Here is a 21,423-nt window from a genome sequence, read left to right on the forward strand (position 1 = left end):
AAGAGTTTGACTTGATACTAAGTTTGGTACAATTTGGAATTGGACGAACGGATACAGATGGAATCTTGAGATTTGGAAATACTGTAATTATTATGGAATTTACTGTAATTATTTTGTATTAATGTCTGTGTATGGATGAGATATATCGTCGAAATACGTACCATAAGTATACGAAAATTATTTAATGGTACTCAATTTGTTTTTGGGTGTAGGGACAGTGCTGGAATTTTTATTTTTTGGAGTTAGGGTGTGTATTGGTTTGCAACGTTGATCTCGCTGTTAATGTGTAAGGGTGAGATACGGCTGATCTTTTTGAAAATCGAACTTAAAGGGTACGTACAGTACTAAGATAAAAATAAATATTGATTAAAATTGGTATTAGTGCGACCAAATTTTCAGTGTTTGTCATTTCCATAATATATATTGTTTATTTCTTTTTATATGCTTTCCGCATACGAAGTAGCGGGCATTTTGCTAGTGAATAATAATATATGAACTAGAAGTGAATGGGGTTGTAATGCCATTTTGATTACATTTCGGGAGGTATTCGAAACAATCAATCTACTCTTATAGATTTGGAAAGGATTTATGCGACCATAAAAGTCTTAAAAGGATAATAATAAAAGTGTAATTTTATTGGAGTAGATTGATCCTTTGATTACCTGGCTTCAACAAATAATTTTTTGTTTTTATGAAACTCACTATTTTTACCAGGTTTTTTCTGGTGCTTTCAATTCAGCATCCTTTGGAACCACATTCAGGATAATCGCCGAGGCCTCGATGATGAACATGTATGTATGTGCGTTGCTGTTTAATGATGGTGTGTGTTTGTAGATTTCGCTGCAGGACCCTACAAGCAATCTGAAGTGAGTTTTATCTAATTTTATAAATGAGGAACTTTTTGGTGTCTAATTTTCTGTGCAAATGAGACATTTGTCTAATATGTATACAATGACAATTACATGGTTATCCCATTTGCATAAAACAAGTGTCTAATGAGTGGAACAGTTCTTCCCGTGAGCTTGGTCTTTTTGTATAAGAATGAGACTATCGCATTCGTTTGATCAATCTTATCCAAGTGACTCATTGGACCAAGAAACAGATAGCAAATGTTGGCAGGGAAGCATTATGATTAAATTGTTTGTATATGTTTAGGGGAATTTATATATGATACTTCTGGTTTTACTTAAAAACTTATCTGACAGTTTGTTATTTCAAATATAATCTATATTAACTCCGCTGGCGTGGGGATTCGAACCCCAGCCTCTAGGTTGCAACAACGACTTTACGTTTTGCAGCGCCCGCTTACTCTCCAGGCTACTGGCAGGTGTTGGTAATCGATAGCTTGAGCAGTATTTTACAGTGCTATCGTCTAATTAAAGGAAATTTACCAAGTCTGGCGGCCGCAGGTTACTTGAAGTGGACACATTATACGATCATCTATTTTTAGAACAAGATTTGTTAAAGATGCGGCTGGACAACAGATGGGGTTGAAACACTTGCAATCTCGCACAATATACGAATTTGGCTACAATTAATATGAACACTGCAAAAATGAGGTTGGTCACAAAGTCCGGTGGTTTTTTATGGCAAAATAGGGAAATCACATCAATCGGAAATGCTATCTTCTAACTTGTTACCACAACAACAATAGTGGCCGGAATTCTAACGCACTCCACATCAACGACAATGCAATCAGTTGCCGCCAGGGACTATACAATGGTAGGCAAATCTAAAGGGATATAAACTACGTTTGCATCAACCTTACAAAATCATTCATGTCACTTCTTACCTTATTATAATCGACTCTTACGATTGAAATAATAGTCCGTTTCGACTAGTCATTTTAAATCGACTCGATTTCTAAATCCAACTTTCAAATCCTAGTTGTTTAGACTAGTCTAAAATGATATAAGATGCCAGTCAGCTGATCTTTGTTTACGTATACATACGCGAATTTGCAAATAGAATTGCTTGAAAATTAAAAATGGAATGGAATATTGCAAAAAATAATCTGACAATTTGCTATTAAATATGTTGTTTACAATTTATATTAAACTAGCAAAATGCCCGCTACTTCGTATGCGGAAAGCATATAAAAAACAAATAAACAATATATAATATGGAAATGACAAACACTGAAAATTTGGTCGCACTAATACCAATTTTAATCAATATTTATTTTTATCTTAGTACTGTACGTACCCTTTAAGTTCGATTTTCAAAAAGATCAGCCGTATCTCACCCTTACACATTAACAGCGAGATCAACGTTGCACACCAATACACACCCAAACTCCAAAAAATAAAAATTCCAGCACTGTCCCTACACCCAAAAACAAATTGAGTACCATTAAATAATTTTCGTATACTTATGGTACGTATTTCGACGATATATCTCATCCATACACAGACATTAATACAAAATAATTACAGTAAATTCCATAATAATTACAGTATTTCCAAATCTCAAGATTCCAGCTGTATCCGTTCGTCCAATTCCAAATTGTACCAAACTTAGTATCAAGTCAAACTCTTCGTATCCATAAGTAAGATTTTCCAAAACTACCTCAATCCTTCACTTTAGTAGTAATCTTACTTCCAAATTTCAGGATTCAAACTCTATCCGTTAAACCAAATTAAAATTGTACAAAATTTAGAACAATTTAGAATTATCGTACCAATTTTCAAAACTTCCTCAACGCAACAGGGCTACAATAATCATACTTTCAAATTGCAGAATTCCACCGCTATCCGTTCACCTACATACAAATTGTATTAAAATTAGTACCATAAGTTTGCTTTTTCAAAACAACCTGAATCCTACTCTTCGACTGTAATCGTAATTCCAAATTTCAGGATTCCAGCTCTATTAATTCACCAGAATCCAAATTGTATCAAATTTAGTACCATTTCATTCCCAAACAAAATTTTCAGGATTCCAGGTCTACACGTTCACCCAAATCTATATTGTACCATATTTAGTACTTCTCGTACCCATACGTACGACTTTTCAAAATTTCCTCAATACTACACTCCTACAGTAATCTTAATTCCAACACTATCCGTTTACTAAAATTCAAATTGTACCAAATTTAGTGGTTTTCGTACCCATAAGTACGAATTTCCAAACTACCTCAATTCTACTGTCCGGCAGTAATCTTAGTTCCGTTCATCCAAATCCAAATTGTACCAAATTTAGTACCATTTAGTACTTTTCGTACCCAAAGGTACGAATTTCCAAAACTATCTCAATCCTACACCCCTACAGTAATCTTAATTCAAAACTTTAGGATTCCATCTCTATCCGTTCACCCAAATCCAAATTTATTACTGCTCGTAATCATAAAAACGAACTTCCAAACCCATATCCTTATTTCAACGCCATTTCCCAACCTTGATTCCCATACCAAATTTGAAGATTCTAGCTTTATCCATTAAAAATATGCAATTGGTACCAAATTTAGAAACTTTTAGTACTTTTCGTACACTTATAGGTCGAGTTTCTAAATACCCTTTGGCACATCTTCCTAACTCTCCACCAATGACCACTCGTTCAAAATTTCAGAATTCTAGCTCTTCGCGTTTGCCTAATACAATGGATTCGATATTTAGTACACTTTAGCACTTTTCGTACCTTTCTACGACGAATTTCCAAAAACCCATTTACACAAAAACAAATTGTACCAAATTCTGTACAATTCGATTTTCCGATTTTTCAAATTCTACTCTATAGCCTACCGCGAACGGGTTTCAAATTCTAACTCTTTCCGTTTACTAAAATTCATGCTTTAAATTAAAATAAATAAAATTAAAATACTTAAAATTCAGGATTCCAGTTCTATCCGTTCACCCAAATCCAAGTTGTAATAAATTTAGTACCATTTAGTACTATTCGTACACATAAATACGAATTTCCAAAATTTCCCCAATCCTATGCTCCAACAATAATCTCAATTTCAAATTTCAGGATTCCAGCTCTGTCCGTTCACTCGAATCCCTATTGTACCAAATTTAGTACTTTTCGAACACATAAGTACGACTTTCCAAAACCACCCTCATATCTCAGTCCTACACTTCACAGTAATCTTAATTCCAAATTTCAGGTTTCCAGCTACATACATACGTTCACCCAAATCCAAATTGCAATAAATTTAGTACCATTTAGTACTTTTCGTACCCATAAGTACGAATTTTCAAAACTACCTCAATTCTACACCCCACCAGTAATCTCAATTCCAAATTTCGAGATTCCAACTATGTCCCTTCACCCAAATCCCCATTGTCCCAAATTTAGTACTTCTCATTAACATAAGTAAGAATTTCCAAAACTTCCCCAGTCCTACACTCCAACAGTAATATCAATTCCAAATTTCAGGAATCCAGCTCTATCCGTTCACCCAAATCCAACTTGTACTAAATTTAGTACCATTTAGTACTTTTCGTACACTCAAGTTTCCAAAAACCCTTTGGTGCATATTTCTTACTCTTCATCAGTGATCCTCAGTCCAAATTTGAGGAATCAAACTCTATCCGTTCACCCAAATCGAAACTGTACCAAATTTAGTGCTATTTAGTATTTTTCGTACCCTATGTACGAATTTCCAAAACTTCCACAATACTAAACTCCACCAGTAATCTCAGTTCCAAATTTCGAGATTCCAGAGCTATCCGTTCACCCAAATACCCATTATACAAAATTTAGTTCCATTTAGTACTTTCCGTACACATAAGTACTAATTTCCAAAACCACCCTCATATCTCAATCCTACACTTCAACAGTAATATTAATTCGAAATTTCAGGTTTCCAGCTCTTTCCTTTCACCCAAATCTAAATTGTACTAAATTTAGTACCATTTAGTACTATTCGTACACATAAATACGAATTTCCAAAATTTCCCCCATCCTATGCTCCAACAATAATCTCAATTTCAAATTTCAGGATTCCAGCTCTGTCCGTTCACTCGAATCCCTATTGTACCAAATTTAGTACTTTTCGAACACATAAGTACGAATTTCCAAAACCACCCTCATATCTCAGTCCTACACTTCACAGTAATCTTAATTCCAAATTTCAGGTTTCCAGCTACATACATACGTTCACCCAAATCCAAATTGCACTAAATTTAGTACCATTTAGTACTTTTCGTACCCATAAGTACGAATTTTCAAAACTACCTCAATCCTACACCCCACCAGTAATCTCAATTCCAAATTTCGAGATTCCAGCTTTTATCCGTTCACCCAAATCCCCATTGTATCAAATTTAGTACCATTTAGTACTTTTCATACACATAAGTACGAATTTCCAAAAGTTCTTCAATCCTACACTCCAACAGTAATCTCAATTCCAAATATCAGGATTCCAGCTCTATCCGTTCACCCAAATCCCTATTGTACCAAATTTAGTACTATTTAGTACTTTTCGTACACATAAGTACTAATTTCCAAAACTACCCTCATATCTCTATCCTACACTTCAACAGTAATATTAATTCCAAATTTCAGGTTTCCAGCTCTATCCGTTCATTCAAATCCAAATTGTACTAAATTTAGTACCATTTAGTACTTTTCGTACCCATAAGTACGAATTTTCAAAACTACCTCAATCCTACACCCCACCTGTAATCTCAATTCCAAATATCGAGATTCCAGCTATTATCCGTTCACCCAAATCCCCATTGTATCAAATTTAGTACCATTTAGTACTTTTCATACACATAAGCACGAATTTCCAAAACTACCCTCATATCTCAATCCAACACTACAACAGTAACCTTAATTCCAAATTTCAGGTTTCCAGCTCTTTACGTTCACCCAAATCTAAATTGTACTAAATTTAGTACCATTTAATACTTTTCGTACACATGATTGGTAATTTTCCAAACCATTTCCTTTTAGAAGCACCACTTCCCAACCTTGATTTCCATGCCAAATTCCTATATTCCTGGGGCCTATTATTGATTTCATTAATTAGTTATCGATTTCTTCAAATTACAGATTTTGAAATTGAATAGTTATGACTGTACATCTCCATATACGATAAAATTCTTAATTGCAAATAAATAGTGGTAGTATGCACAATTTTATTGCACTTTCATTGATTTGCAAACATTTAGTTATTCACGACATCTGTTGCAATGGAAGATAACAAATGTCTTGTCTTTCTATTATTTAGTGGTTTACGGTAAAATAAGTGCGCCTAGAAGTAAACTACAAAATTTGAAATTATGTGTGATCGTTTACGGTATCATGAAGTTATAGCATTGTTAATTTGACACCTGTCTTGCAGAGGGCCAACTAAGTGCATAAGTACGTAATAATAATGAAAAATAAGGATTTTTGTTGTTGTTATTTTTTGTGGTTCCAGGACGAATTTTCTAAAACCCGGCCTTATCTCGCACATTTGCATCAACAGTGACCCACTGGTAAAATTTCAAGCTCCTAGCTTTAGCCGTTTTGGCTGGGCGTTGATGATGAGTCAGTCAGTCAGTCAATCACTTATCACCAAGCTCATTTATATATATAGATTAAAGCTACATCCATTTTATTTTTATTTAATATTTTTTCTATTTTTCCGCTTTTGTTTGTTTTTGTGTGTTTGTGTTTACAGTTATTTAAAAAATGTAAATAATAGGGTTATGACTTTTTTACAACCTCACATCCCTGTGTCATATTTTGATGAGCTTTTGCATAAGATTAGATACAATCTTAATTACAAGATGATTCGATAGAAAAAAGCTCACGCACAAAAAGCTTTTAAATTTTTATAGATGAGCTTTTTGGAAAAAATGTTGGAGTCACTTTAAGCACATAAATAACTCAAAACAATCGATAAAGCCACACGACATATCCGGAATGGCATAAGCTTTTGTTTCTCACCAATTTTATCATCATATTATTACATATATGTATTCTTTTTATATCATATATAGCTTTATTCCATGTATCACATAAATTGAAAGTGCTTTGTGCGGGAACTTTTTCAATATTTAAATGGAATACAAATTATTTTATTAATAGGCAAAATGTCACTTATTCGTGCAACAGGAAAAACATTTTGGAGCAAATTTGTAATAGACAAAAGTTCATTCACTCTCACTACAGGAATTAATTTTTGAGAAAAATGGTCAAAAAGTCATAACCCTAGTAAATAAACGACACATGAACATAGTTGCCAATATTGGTACAGACTGCAATAGTTGCATTCTTAAGAGCAAAAAGCAGTGTTGTATATCAAAATATTTCGATTTAACATTTGATTTAAAACAAATCCAAGTTTTGAGTTGATTTAATTTTGTATGGTAAATCAGGGTGGATTTGGGTGGATTAAGCACTTAAATCGAGATAATGCCCTTAATCATCGTATAAGGGTATGGTCTAAACGGGCTATAAGTTTTAGTATAAATTTCGCTGTAGATGTAGCCAATATTGCCGTCGGCTAAGAACATTTTACGTAAAAACGTAATGGACACTAAATCTCACTAAAATCACCTGAGTTTATTTTGCTGGTGAATGTTTTTCGTACAATCGAATATTGAGTGCAACACCAGAATTCAGGATTCAAGATATTTTTTTGGATTTATAATTGCACTTAGATGAAGGCACTGCTGACACTTTTTTGAAATTCTTTATCTTTGCAAATAATAAACACAAGTTTGACTATTGAATACGTGTTGACTTTGTCAGATCAAGAAATCGAAAGAACAATTTTGGAATTGTGGGAGTAGAGATCTTACATGACATTGATTCTTCACCACTAATAATACATATATTCAGGAACTTGACGATAATACTCAGAAATACTGATATCTTACATTTACACGACCGTTACTTACTACTACATACCTTGCGAACGAGGTTAGCTCCGCCCACTATCCGAAGACTCTGAGACCGTAAAAGAGAATATGTTTTTAACGGAAAAAATAAAAATTAACAAAAAATAAAAATTAAAAAACTAATAATTTTTCACATTTGGTTGAATATTTTTAAAAACATGAATGAAAATTCGTTACATTTTCAATTTTTATGTTTCCACATTATTCCACTAAATGCATAAATTCTCACAGAAAGTAGAATTCTTGCAGAAAAGTTTGGGGTCGCTGGAAATTCATAGAAAAAGGGAAGCTGTTTCAATGTTTTGTTTTAGATATCAAAGAAGCACAAGTTTATTAGGGCTTTATTTTTTTAAATTTTAACAAAATACCTCACATATTAACAAACGTTGTATCGCCTCTACAAGCGGGGATTTACTGCGCGGCTTATCGTTCGAGCTTGGAGGAGGTTACATATCATTGATATGAAGAAGTCTTTCTGGGAAATGTTTTTTTCCGAATGATATGTTTATTTTTCTCAAAAATATATGTCCCTAATGTACATCGAAATAGAAATAAATGTATAAAATGTCATATGAAATTTCACACTAACGTTACAGCCCAGTTCAGTCAGCTGTGTATTGCTGCTACCTTTTCTTATTCTGCCATGGGTTTGAATGTAGTGAGTGAGTGAGACTTCGCATGTCTTTACATTTTCTGGTGGGGACATTTGGAGAGTTTTTGCAAATAAGAAGAAGAATTCTTATTTTTGCTATAAATAGCAAACATAACATAGCAAACAATTTCTTTAACGCAAGGATGTTCGGTATGTGGAGATATGCGGTGTACATAATTTCCCACACCTTGGAGTCAAATTCTGCTGAATGGACTTGTCTTTCTATTTATACTCGCAAGGACCTACATATATGATCGGTATGCGATATCATATTTGCTCTTAGCGGGAGTGATGTCACAAGTATTTGACTTTTCGGAGGTCTGAGGATAATCCAATCACTTATCAAATGTGTCTTTGACTTTACTCCATAGTTTATTGGCCTCTGACCCATAGATTTTTAGAAAATAAATGTCGAGATCATCGAAATTAATTGGAGCATCAATTGCTCGAATAAAGAAATCGTATGGAGTTAGGACCATTTTAATCGAAGATTAAAAACAGAAATGCAAAAATAAGAACGAAATTTGGAATAAATTACAAAAATGTTTCTAATTTTTTCGAAAATGTTTGATTGTAACGAAAATTACAGAAATTAGTATATCGAAATATATACCAATAATTTTTGACAGTGTATCGAAAATGCACGTAATTTTGCCCAGTGTATCGAAAAATACACAATTTTTATAAATTTTTCAAGAAATTTCAATAAAAACAATATTTAAATAATTATTTAATTTTCTTCAGTGTACCGACATAATTTTGCTCAGTGTATCGAAAAATTCACTAATAAATTTTACTTGTACGGAAGCGCACTTAATTTTATTAATAATTTGCAAAATTATATTTTAATATAAATAATTATATTTTGTTACGACCCGCTTTATTATACCGCAAATGTGGTTACTGATTATTTACTTCTTAATAATCAAAACAAAATCAACGAAACTACAGCACTGATAAGTGATCTTATTGTAGTTGTTGTTACTACACACAACAGAATTACAGTGCTGGATATGTTGTTGTTGCCAATTTCTTGTATTTTGTTTATGCATGAAATTGACCACTAAATAGCAAGCACAGTTGTTTTTGTGAAAATCACTGATCACTGCTGCTAGTTACACCACACGTTTTATGCTTATTTTCGCGTAAAAAAATAAGAGAATTATTATTGCAAATTTCGAAAGAGAATATTACAACAAAAACACTAACGCGGCACTATTGTAAGGCGATCGATGGATGTTTTTATTTTTGTGTTGTTATTGTTTAAAGGGTTACACTGCTCACTTTCGTAGAAAACTGACAGTACGTACCTTTTGCTTTGATGAAATTGTTGATAATGCCGACGGAGCCAGGCGAAGTGGATGAAATCCTTGCTGATTATTATCCGGTACAAATGGACCAAATGTTTAATCCAGTCTGAAGTGACCAGATGTTTAGCTGCGAAAGCAGAAATTTAGGTGGAGCAACAAGTGGACTGTATTTTAGAGTATGTGGAGTATCCACAATAAAGCGTAGCTTTGTTGTTGTTTGTCTCGAAGAGGTTGTGTGATGTAAATAAACAAAAAAGAATAGAAATAAAAACACAAGGGTTTTTAGTATTAGTGTTTTGTATATTTATTGGATGTTCGCTCGTAATGCTTTTACATTTTTTCGTAAACAATACTTGTTAGTATGGTTAGGTGGACGGAGTCCGTGAACGTAGTTCGTTTATTCTGTGTCGAATAACACACTCTAACTCCAACGCAGCTTTAATTAGACTTTGGCGGGCAAACTGTCAATCTCTCTTGTCAGAATATGTCAATATTACTTTGCGCCGAATGCGCAAAGTTGCATAATTAACGTAGTAGACTATTTCTGACAAGGGGGGTTGAAACATGACTAAAAGTCAGTCGAATTAGAATAAAAATCACATTTGAACTTAAACATCTTGTATAATAATATAAAAAATGGAGGATGAAAAAAATTTTGGAAGGGGGTTCTATTCAAGTGAGCGGCAGTGTACATACGGACTGTGTTGATGACATTGTTCAACACGGATTTTGTTTCATCCGATTTTTTGGTGTCTATAATTGAAATCTGGGAGTGATTTTCAAATCCGATAGCGGGTTTTCTCCATCTGCTCTTTGAGATGCAGCGCTTTTTACGATTTTTTTCTCGAATACAAACAACTATGTTTTGTGGGTTTTTCGATACGAATATATCAAGGAGATGTTGTGCGCTCGATATAAACAGTTTCTGCAATAATTATGGTGAATGTATATCAAAAAATATAGAAGACATACAACTGACCACGTAAAAATTGCGTATTTTGAGTATTTTAAGCCGTAATTACGTCATATATGATTCGACCATATCCTAAATTCTGGGTATAGGTCCACGTTTTGGTATATACCGGTAGTGATCAATAAACTTCCCAGCCAAAAAGTATGGACTCAGGTTCACGTTTTGGAATACCCCCATACAAAGGTGCTGCACTATTTAAGTATTAACATATCATTTAGAATTTTGTGCTCAAAGTGGTTAAAAAAAAAAAACAAAAATTGCGGATATAGCCGATTTCAAGTTTTTTGTATGGCAATTGACATTTATTAAAATAGTTATCCATCCCAATTTGTGTAAATGGGCCTACGTTGTGGTATAGCTCCTATAAATTGTTGCCGCCCGATTTCTTAATTAGATATTTGGGGTTCCCAGTGGTCAAATAACTTCGCCACCTAAAGTTGTGGACATTGGTAAATTTGTAACAGAAAGAAAATTAATTATTTCATTAAAAAGTTCGGCTCAACCGAACTTGACACTTTTTTTGTTTCACCTCATCCCACAGTGGTTCCACCCATTGGCCAAAAACAAAAAAACTGAATGTAAAATTTTCGGTACAATATCTGGGAACTCCGATAGCTATGGCATGGACCTTTTTCAAAATATATATGTGTTTTTCATTAATTTCTCGTTAGAGTCGAGCTCAATGACCAATGATGCAACTGAAAAACGAAAGCCGAAGATTTGAACCCACTCAACCACCACTATGCGACATGTTTCGCCTTTGGTAGAGCTGTTAGACATATCGGCTGTGGAGTGGCTTCGCTGTCATCTAACTTTTCCTCTTTCAAATGCAAAGAACAAAAATTTTGGTATATATAACCCACTAAATTGGTTGGTTTTTATGCTGTTTTGTAAATTGTTTTGTTTCAACATGCCTTTTTTGGCATCATAAGATAATCGGTACCTTTGTTCAAAAATTTTTATTAACAGCATAAAACAATTCATGCCGTATACCCTCTCCAGAGGGGAAAGAGGGGAGAATGCCACGGTCATGGTTTCTTAAAACAATCTGCGCAGCACCACAAAGCTGTACACAGAAAAAAAGCCACCCCGGAAATTTTGATTAAAAGCTTTATCACCATATATTTGTCGAATGGCGAAAAAATATTACGAATATATTAGGAAAATGTTTATCATACATGAAAATGTTACCAGAAAGCGATCGATAAACGATAATTTATTGAAATTTCATTATGGTTATTAATAAATTTCTGTTGTTAAAATGGTTTTCAATGTTTGTCGCATGTTCTCACTCTGAAGAGCGAGCGAAAGAAAAAAATGTTTATGGCATAGAGAGAAAGAGACCGCTACAACAATGCGCCTTGTTTTTTCTTGAGATGAGTGTCGCTGCTACGTTTATTTCAAAGCATGGTGATGACATTTTTGCGGCATGTTTTGTTTTGTTTGGTGGTTAAGACAGGCAGATCACATATTTAACCATAAGGTTGGTGTGTGGATAGGTAGTGCAGAAATAAATCAGTGTTTTTGTGTTTTCTTAAAGTAAAAGTGATTTTCAAGTAAATAAAATTAAATATATATTTGCAATATGTGTGGATATACTATTTCTCACATTACAGATACCAATTTTCCGCTGATGATTTTCAATGTGGCAGAAGAATGCGTTTTATTTCACAACTAACGAGAAGCGTCCAACGATGTTCCCTGTATTTTATATTTAAAAGTGATTTTTTTATTATTGAAGTGTGGCACTTAATAATTATTTACTTCTGTTATTAATGATTCCATTCCGTTTTTTTTTCATGCGTTATTTCTTCCATCTGTTATTTTTTATGTACCTATGCGTCTGTTGCTTTTGCGTTTGGCATTTCTATGCGTTTCAATTAAATAAATACCACCACCATTTATAAATGTGTGTATGTTTTTTTGTGGCTTTTGAGTTTGTATTTAACAAAAAAAAAACAACAAACTAATTGTAAATATGAACATTTTTTCGATTGAAAAAAAAAAAATTCAGTCAACAATTTTTTTAATCAAGAAAACATTTAATTTTGTCAAGCAAAACGTGGAATATTTTGATAAATATTTTTATCAATATGTGAAATATTTTATCACTTCAAAATAAAAAAAATCGATCAATATTTTAGTCAATATTACAATCTTATTTTATCAAACTGAATCTTTACTTTCTGATCAAATAATTTTATCGAATTTTGCCAATATGACAATTTTTTTATCGCCGGAAGATCGATACATTTTTTTGAATCTTTGATTTTTTTTATCAAATGGCTACAATTTTTTTCTGTGTAACCTGCTTATTAACTTGCAACAGGCGAAATCGCTTATAACGTCGTCGTTTATAACGTTACATCGCTTATAGCGACGAAATCTAAAATTCCCGAATTTCTGCCCTTTATATTTCACACAAATAAATATCGCTTATAACGTCATCGCTTATAACGTCATATCGGTTGTAACGTCGGTTTTTTGTGAAATATTTGAATTTTGCTATCGGCTATAACGTCGAATCATACGAAGAAGGACATTTTCTCTCAATAATTTGTTGTATGTATATTTTTTCAAACTCAAACAACAACAAAATACTAAACTTATGTACAACATGTTCGAAGATGTCGGTCTCAAGCCAATCAAGCTTGAATAAAATCATTAAAATCGCATTGCCGGATCGGCAAATATCCACTATCCTGGCAAGAATAGAAAAGGATCAATGTACGAAATTAAATGTGTTGGAGCCGTGTTATTGTTAGATGAATCATGGAAAATGTAATGTCTTCTGTCATTGGTAATTGTTTTTATCATCCGTGATTGATAATGGTCCTTTGAACGAATCTGAAGACATTTATCTTCATTCTAATTTCTCCCAACACGTAGAAGATATTGACTAATTAGTTGACATCGATGACAAAGTTTTCACATCTTCCATATATAATGACGACGACATAATGTTTGAAGTTTTAGATGGAGGCAAGTCTTACGAAGAAATTGCGGATACTACTAGCTGTAGAAACTCTTCATAAATGTACTTACTCAGGAGATGTTACAAACAAAAATGTGTTTTGGACACCCTTTCAAAATCTGAGTTAAATTTAAAACTTATGTCGGAGTTAAAAATCACAAACTTTTGGAAATAGAACCATATCCTATTTTAAGGTGATATATCTGCTGAAGACTGAATTTAATATCGTTATTTTTTATTATTTTGTTTTTAGTCATTTATACTTAAGTATATAGAAAGAAAAAGTAAAAAAATTGAATTGATTTTATTTATTTGCTTAATAAAACAACGTATTTATACCCAAAAGTCACTATACATAATATAATTTTACCTCTTTTATAAATATCGTTTATAACGACTATCGCTTATAGCGTCCGATTTTGGCCGGTCCCTTGACCGACGTTATAAGCGATTTCGACTGTATTTGCACTGAAAATATTTTTGGCCACTTTCTCCATACAAGTGGATCCACTGTGCATCCATAAGCAGAAGGATATATTCTATGTCGATTTAGCAATTTCGATTTAAGGTAGTGCTTTCTGATCTTGAACAGAATTTGTATCCAATCGAATGAATCTCTAAGCTGTAAAGAATGTCCTCGATGAAAATATAGATCCTTGTCTTATTATCCCTACTATTTGATATATTTTGAAATATTAAAAGTTTTCCGACGGGGGGTGTATGCAAAGTTCGGCCCAGTCGATTTTAACGTAGGTTTTACTTGTATATATTTTAAACAGATGGGCAGGGGATAATTTCCAAGATGTATTTTGGTACTTTTCGATGCAAAATACAGCAGAAATAATTTGAAAGATATAAGCATTTCATTAATGTTGAGTCGGTGTCATGAAAAGCCAAAAAAATGACTCGACTCCAGTCCTATTCTTTTCAGGATTCCGACTCAACATTAATAAAATATTTACATCTTTCAAATGGTTTCTGCTCATTATCACTGGTTGAAATACTAGTCCGGTCAAAATAGACATGCGTATAAGGGGGAAATAGCAAAAATTCCCACAAAGCTGAATTTTGGTGGAGAGCTAGGGTTAGCCATTAGAAGCAACGTCCCCACCGATCCCATGTGTGCAAAACAAGTTATTCGGGGTCAAAGGTCATTTTTGGAGGCATTATTCAGTTTTTTAATTTTTCTCAAAAACGGTAAGACTTAGCAAAAGCCGGGTAAAGTAAAAGTTGTAGATTCAATAATTGTCTACAAGAGTGGTCTTTATGATTCTTAAAAAAGACTTACCATTTTCGAGATATCGCGATCTAAAAGTCAAATAAAGAATTAGCCACGTAAGTACATTATGAGTCGAACCAGTTAGATACTTCCGTAAGCTTTCAAACGATATCCACTTTGCAGTAATCGGTCCGGTAGAACCGGGTCTAACCCGGTTTTTAAATTTGGCATTTCGGGTCGAATAACCGGCGAACCGGATCCGCAACCGTTGAAAATTATACATTTCGGTAATCAGCGCAAGAAACCCTACCTTCAAATAAAACTTGAAAAAAATCGGAGAGTTTTCGTTAGGGTCGTTTCCGTTGGGCTTTCGATTATACATGTGGGTTAAATGGGCTATTTTCGCATAAAATGACTCTAACATTGAATAACTCTACTAAACACGCTCCGATTTTGTTGGATTATTTTTTAGAAGATAGCTATAATTTCGCTCTTCAAGAAAATATATATTTTTTGGGGGACAGACCCGATTACTTCGCTTATTTTAGCCGGTACGTCTGAATATGTGCATATTTCCCTTATAAGTGCATAAAATCATGTGTTTTTTAGAACAGCTATATCTCAAGAATGGTTCCTTCTAGGAAAAAAATTATAAAAGTCAAACTTGTAGATAATTTTCTTTAGTTCTTTAGTCACTTTTTACTTTAGTCACTTTTTGATTAGATCAACCGTTTTCAAAAAAATAAATCCGAAAACCTAAAAAACCCTTAGAATTTGACCTTTGACCCCGAATAATTTTTTTGCACACATGGGATAGATGGGGACTTTTAGGACGTTGCTTCTAATGGCAAACCCTAGCTCTCCACCAAAATTCAGCTCTGTGGAAATTTTTGCTATTTCAATGTCTATTTTGACCGGACTATACCCGAAAGGTAAACAATGTGTAACCGCCTTCAAATAAAATCAACTATTTATTTCAGATTGTACATTATTTATATAAACTTATTTCAAACTATTCATAACTAACATCTTTTTTGTTTTCTAGGTAGACCAATACCACAAATAACCTGGCTTCGGGACGATATGAAATTAATGTCGCAAATTAAATATATTTCCGAGGAGCGCTACATTGAGAGTGAGCTAACTTTAGGCCCTTTGGGCAGATCCGACTTAAAATCACATATTAGTTGTCGAGCAAGTAATCATCCTCGCGCTACTCCTGTAGAGACAGTGGTACAAATTGATATGAATTGTAAGTATTATTTATAAGAGCGAACTGCTAGAATTAACGTCCATATTAGAATGTGTTAGACCCAACAAATTATAAAAATGTCAATGCAGATGCAGATCAAATGAGAGGACTCTAATCTTATTTTGCTTAGAAATCGTGAAAATAGTTATATTAAATTAGATTAGGACTTCAAATTGTTCTTTTCTCTTCTTGAAAAGTAATTACATTGAACCTTTTTCGATTGTTCAAAAATTCCAATTACTGATATAATTGATAATATTTATAGATTAATTAAAATTTTAATTAAGTAAATAGTTCTGCCGAATGAAATAATGCAATCATCAGAGTTCATAACCATTATATATTTGAAAAATATGGCGTTAATGAAAGTCATAACTAATAAATTTTAGTTCTTAAAATTTTTATTTAAGCTATCGATTATAGCTTTTGTACTTTTATTAGAATTTGAAATAAGTGAATAGCAGCGCCGAAGGAAACATCACCATTGCTCATGACCATTTAATTTGGAAAATATATAGGGCGGAAATGAAAATTCCGACGTACTTATGTATATGCTAGCGAGAACGTATTTGGGCATTCTTCTTTATGTATTCCAATCAACATTGGAATGCAAACCAGGTTGTTTATGACTTTCCCAATAAGAAGAATTCACTCGAAGTTTGATGTTTAAACTACATAACTCAAAAAAGTGAATTTGTTGAAAGCGAAAAAACTCTAAAATTAGTTAATTTTATATAACACAGTGGTTATATTGTCAAAATTATATCAATGTAAAAAGAAAAGAAACCCTCATTAAACACACCTTTTATACTTACCTGTGAAATTATTATCCAAAATACTTACCTTGTGCAAAAGAAAGAAATACTTACCAAAATTGTACTTACCTTTTGATTATACACCTTATACTTACCTGAAAAGTGATGAAACCTAAACTTATCTGTGAATAAGCAAATTGAATATTGCTAATACCTACATACATTAAACATTAATACTTACCTTTTTATCAAGTTATGTGCTAAACCCTTTGTGAATACTTACCCTTTGCCTATACCTGAATTGTCAATAAACCTTGAATCAAAAAGAAAGTTCATACAAAAATCTTTTAGTGACATATAACAATAATAAGAAGTGTAAGTTATAAACATTTGGTCCATATCGAGCCGAATAAAGTGATGTTAAGAAAAATCTTAACAATTACAATAATAAATTGTGCAAAAAAGTGGAATATTTGTGAACATTTGAGAAAATCCTACAACAACAAAACAGGAACAGCGAAGTTACAAAAAGTGAACAAATCTTTCCAAAAAAAGCTAAATCGTAAAAGAACAAAAACAATGAACAGTAAAAAAAGTGAATATTTTTTGGAAAAAACATTGGAATCAAAAATTTAGGAAAAAGGCAGTGGAAACCAATGTAGTGGAACCTAGAACGATTAAACAAACAAAAAAGTTTAAAAACAAATTTGTTTTAAATTAAACACCAAATTTACAACAAACTACATACTGTGAAAACAAAAACAACATATTTCAACAAATTTATACAAAACTATTACACAAAACAAAAGCTTCAAAACTACTAAAATCAAAAGTTACACAACAAATTACAAAAACAAAAAGTGAACATTCAAACACTACAACAAATTTGTGGAATAAAGACAATTTCTACAAAAACAAAACAACAAAAAACAAATTTAAACGCGAAAACGGCGACGCGTAACAAAAAACAACATACAAATACAAACCTTTGGAGATTTGGCGCTGAGGAAAAAGCGGACGGACATAAAGTTAAACCCCCCAACTACTTACCTTTAGACCCCTATTAAAATCAAAGGAGAAATCAAAGTGAGTACAAATAAGTTTTTGATTTGGAGCGTGTCATCAAAAAAGGAACATATGGTACGGCGAATTTTGACTCCGGTCACTGTCCCTTTATACGATAACTCGCTATTTTATCACAAATTGACACCTTTGGATGCAAAGACCCAAGTTTTGTTTACGTAACCCTAGAAAAAAGAACTGAAGTTGCACCCGCGATCGTGGGAACAAACACAAAAATATATAACCTAGTGAAATTTGGGATTTTGTATCAAAAATTTTTCAATTTAAACTTTGAAGCAATATTTGTGGATAAATATTGCTTCAAAGTTTAAATTTTTGTCAGATCACTCTGTGGAAGGTTTGAAAATTTACAAACACATACAAACATAAAGCATTACATATTGCAATTTTTGGAAAATTCGCTCAATTTTGGAAATTTTCTCACGCATTTTTGAATATACAAAGAGAAATTTTGTGGAAAATTGGAAGGTTTGTTGAGCGACTTGTGGAAAGTCGACCTTCTCTCTCACAAATATTTGTCCGTTCGTACAATAATTTGGAAGTTTTGGAACTCTGACCCGCCATTTTTTTTGGAAAAACCTTCACTTAGAAAACATTACATTGGGAAGTTGAATATTTTTCTCATTTATTGACACGAAAAACACATACAACACACCAAACAATTTATGAGAAATAGCCTAAAATTAAAAACCATTTTGGATGAAGCTTTTAAGGTGACATACACAAACCTTTATCAAACAATAACATAAGCGCCATATTGATTTCCCAATACATCCATTTTGGGAAATTTTGGAAAAAAACAGATTTTTTGCGCCTTTAAAATACATAGGGGTCGATTATGGATGGCAACCCAACTGAAGTTGCGTTGCCGACAGAAAATTTAATAATAGAAAATTCCATTTCTGCATTGAAATTCATACTTTTGTACAATTAAACTAATAGCCGAATGCTGAAAACACTGATTTTGAATGAATTTGAAAAAAATTATGACGTTTCACTCATTTTAATTGTGTGATTTTCAGTTCTGGCAACGCAACATTAGCTGAGTTGCCATCCATAATCGACCCCATAAACATAAGCGTTTGGTGGACAAGCGCCAAAATATTGTAGGTTAACTAACCTAAAATATTAAACACTTTAAAAATTTTATTATCTCATACTAATCTATATATACATTTTTGATACTCATACAATTTTACAACTTATTTCAAAATTTTTGGATGAAATATTTGAAATATTTTCAGATTTTTGGTGTACAACACTTTGCTTTTTTTTGTTTATTTATTCTTCATTTTATAATCATACATACAACATACTGTTATAAACACCATTATACAACAGTCCTAATAACGGACTCTCAAGTAATATTTTTATGAATAGATTTGCATTTTCAACTTTTGATCCTGTATTTTCTTCCATATTAATATAGATTAAATATAATATTTTGCAATGAAAAAACAGAATTACAAAAAACATTACTTGTATATTTTAAATTTATAAAAATAGTCAGAAATAAAAGAAAAAACAAAAACACTTTGCTAAAAATTTTTGGCACTTGAATCAATTGATTTGTATGTTTGAAACATTTGTTCTGCAAATTTACAACATTTTATGGATTTCTGTTTGAAAAAAATTGGAATTTTTGACCCTAAATAATTTCATCATTGTTTGCTGGGATGTAGCGGTTTCTTGACTCGTGTCTTTACTAAAACTGTTTGATTTCCACCCAAAACCAATAATCTGCTGAAAAACTTCGTCTGGCTTAAAGTGAAATCATTTTCTAAACAAATTAGTTACAAAAGCGTCATTAGAATATTTGTTGATTTAGAGAATTATTCAAAAACCAACTATATATTAGCAAAAATCATTTTACTTTTTCTGATCAAATTTGCTGTTTAACAAACAATTTAAATCCTTTTACACAGAAAGTAAGGGGATTTTATATTGCAACCTTGTTATTACTGCAATTCACTGTTTTGGGAACTTGTAATTTCTCGGGATAACACACATTTTTCTTCGACTTGTTTTGGAAAAATTTTTGCCAATCTTGATTAAACTTTTCAACTTCTCTAAACATTTTCTTGCGTTCTTCACGTACAACAATTGGAATCAAATAATTTTAGTTGTCTATACTGGCAATTGAGGAAAGATTTATCGATTTGACTCTAATCTACAAAATATCACTTTGTTAATTTATTTGGAAATTAACATCAAAATTTTGCTAAGACAACATTTTTTGACTCTGTTTTACCCAATAACAAAAAGGTTTGTCGCCTTGATTGGACTACTTTTTCAATTTTGTGAATCAGCAAATTTGTTCCAAAGACAGATACAATTCACTAAGAATAGTGAAAAATTTGTAAATTGCCTTAACGATTTAAAAAATTATGCAGTGATTTTAAGTATAGCGAACACGGAAAGTGATATTCATAGATTAAAGGCATCAAGAGTCCAGCTAGATTCGATTTATGACCAAGTAAAAAGAGCGTATGAAGAATGCAGGGATCATGTCGCAGGGGAAGGTGAAAAAGATGTTGACAAAAATATGCTAAAAACTTTTTATCTAGAAGCCATCGACACGTATAAGAACGCTATAGGTGCGATTAACGGGCAAATTCAGTTAGTTAAGCAGAAAGAAGCAGAAGAGAAAGTTAAAAAGGAATCTCAAATGACGCAAAAGCCCAATACTGGAGTAGAATTTACACCTATTTAAAGCCTTCCACCATGTGACACAGACACATTCAGTGGAGGTTACAGCGAGTGACCTACGTTCCGAGACCTCTTTACAGCGATTCATATTAAAAATTCGAAACTAAGTAATGTTCAAAAACTCTTCCATTTGACTCAGAAAACGACAGGAGAAGCTAGAGAGATAGTCAGCCAAGTACCACTTACAAACGATGGCTTCGAGTTGGCGTGGAAAAATCTAACTGAGCGATATGAAAACAAAAGGATGCAGGTCAACGAGCATATAAAAATTCTCTTTAATTTACCCAATGTAGCATTTGATACAAGTAGCGCAATTCCAAGACATCAACGTACGATAAATAGTTGTAGTCAGACTCTTGAGACCTTAGATGTTGATCCGATCCGATCATCATTTATCTTTGCTCCCCGAAATTACCTTGATCTTTCTTAGAAGAATTTGAAAATTCTTTGAAAGATATCAAAACTTTACCCACGTGGGAACAAGTCAACGACTATTTGACCCACAATTTTTAAACTTTAGAATCTGTTGGGAATATTAAGCCAACAAACAAATTTTCTCAGCAAAAACCAGACTTTAGTAAATAATCGAAATTTACCAATACATTTCAGACCAATACGTGGTCTAAGTCTCAATCACAAGGAGGTTCAATCAACAAAC

The 21,423-nt window shown here is 32.6% G+C and overlaps 1 protein-coding gene across 5 annotated transcripts in view; it reads left to right on the plus strand.

Annotated features, from left to right (window-relative positions):
• The window catches only part of side-VII (sidestep VII transmembrane protein), a 1,783,907-nt gene that overhangs the window by 634,607 nt on the left and 1,127,877 nt on the right, over positions 1-21,423 (plus strand). For all 5 annotated transcript variants that reach the window (XM_073992696.1, XM_073992713.1, XM_073992706.1 and 2 more), the window contains one exon: positions 16,012-16,218. In XM_073992696.1, coding sequence (XP_073848797.1) covers positions 16,012-16,218 — 207 coding nt within the window. The remainder of the gene's footprint in view (positions 1-16,011; positions 16,219-21,423) is intronic.

The sequence above is a fragment of the Musca autumnalis genome, unplaced genomic scaffold, assembly GCF_047663935.1.
Source record: "Musca autumnalis isolate F117 unplaced genomic scaffold, ASM4766393v1 scaffold_1, whole genome shotgun sequence".
Lineage (NCBI taxonomy): Eukaryota > Metazoa > Arthropoda > Insecta > Diptera > Muscidae > Musca > Musca autumnalis.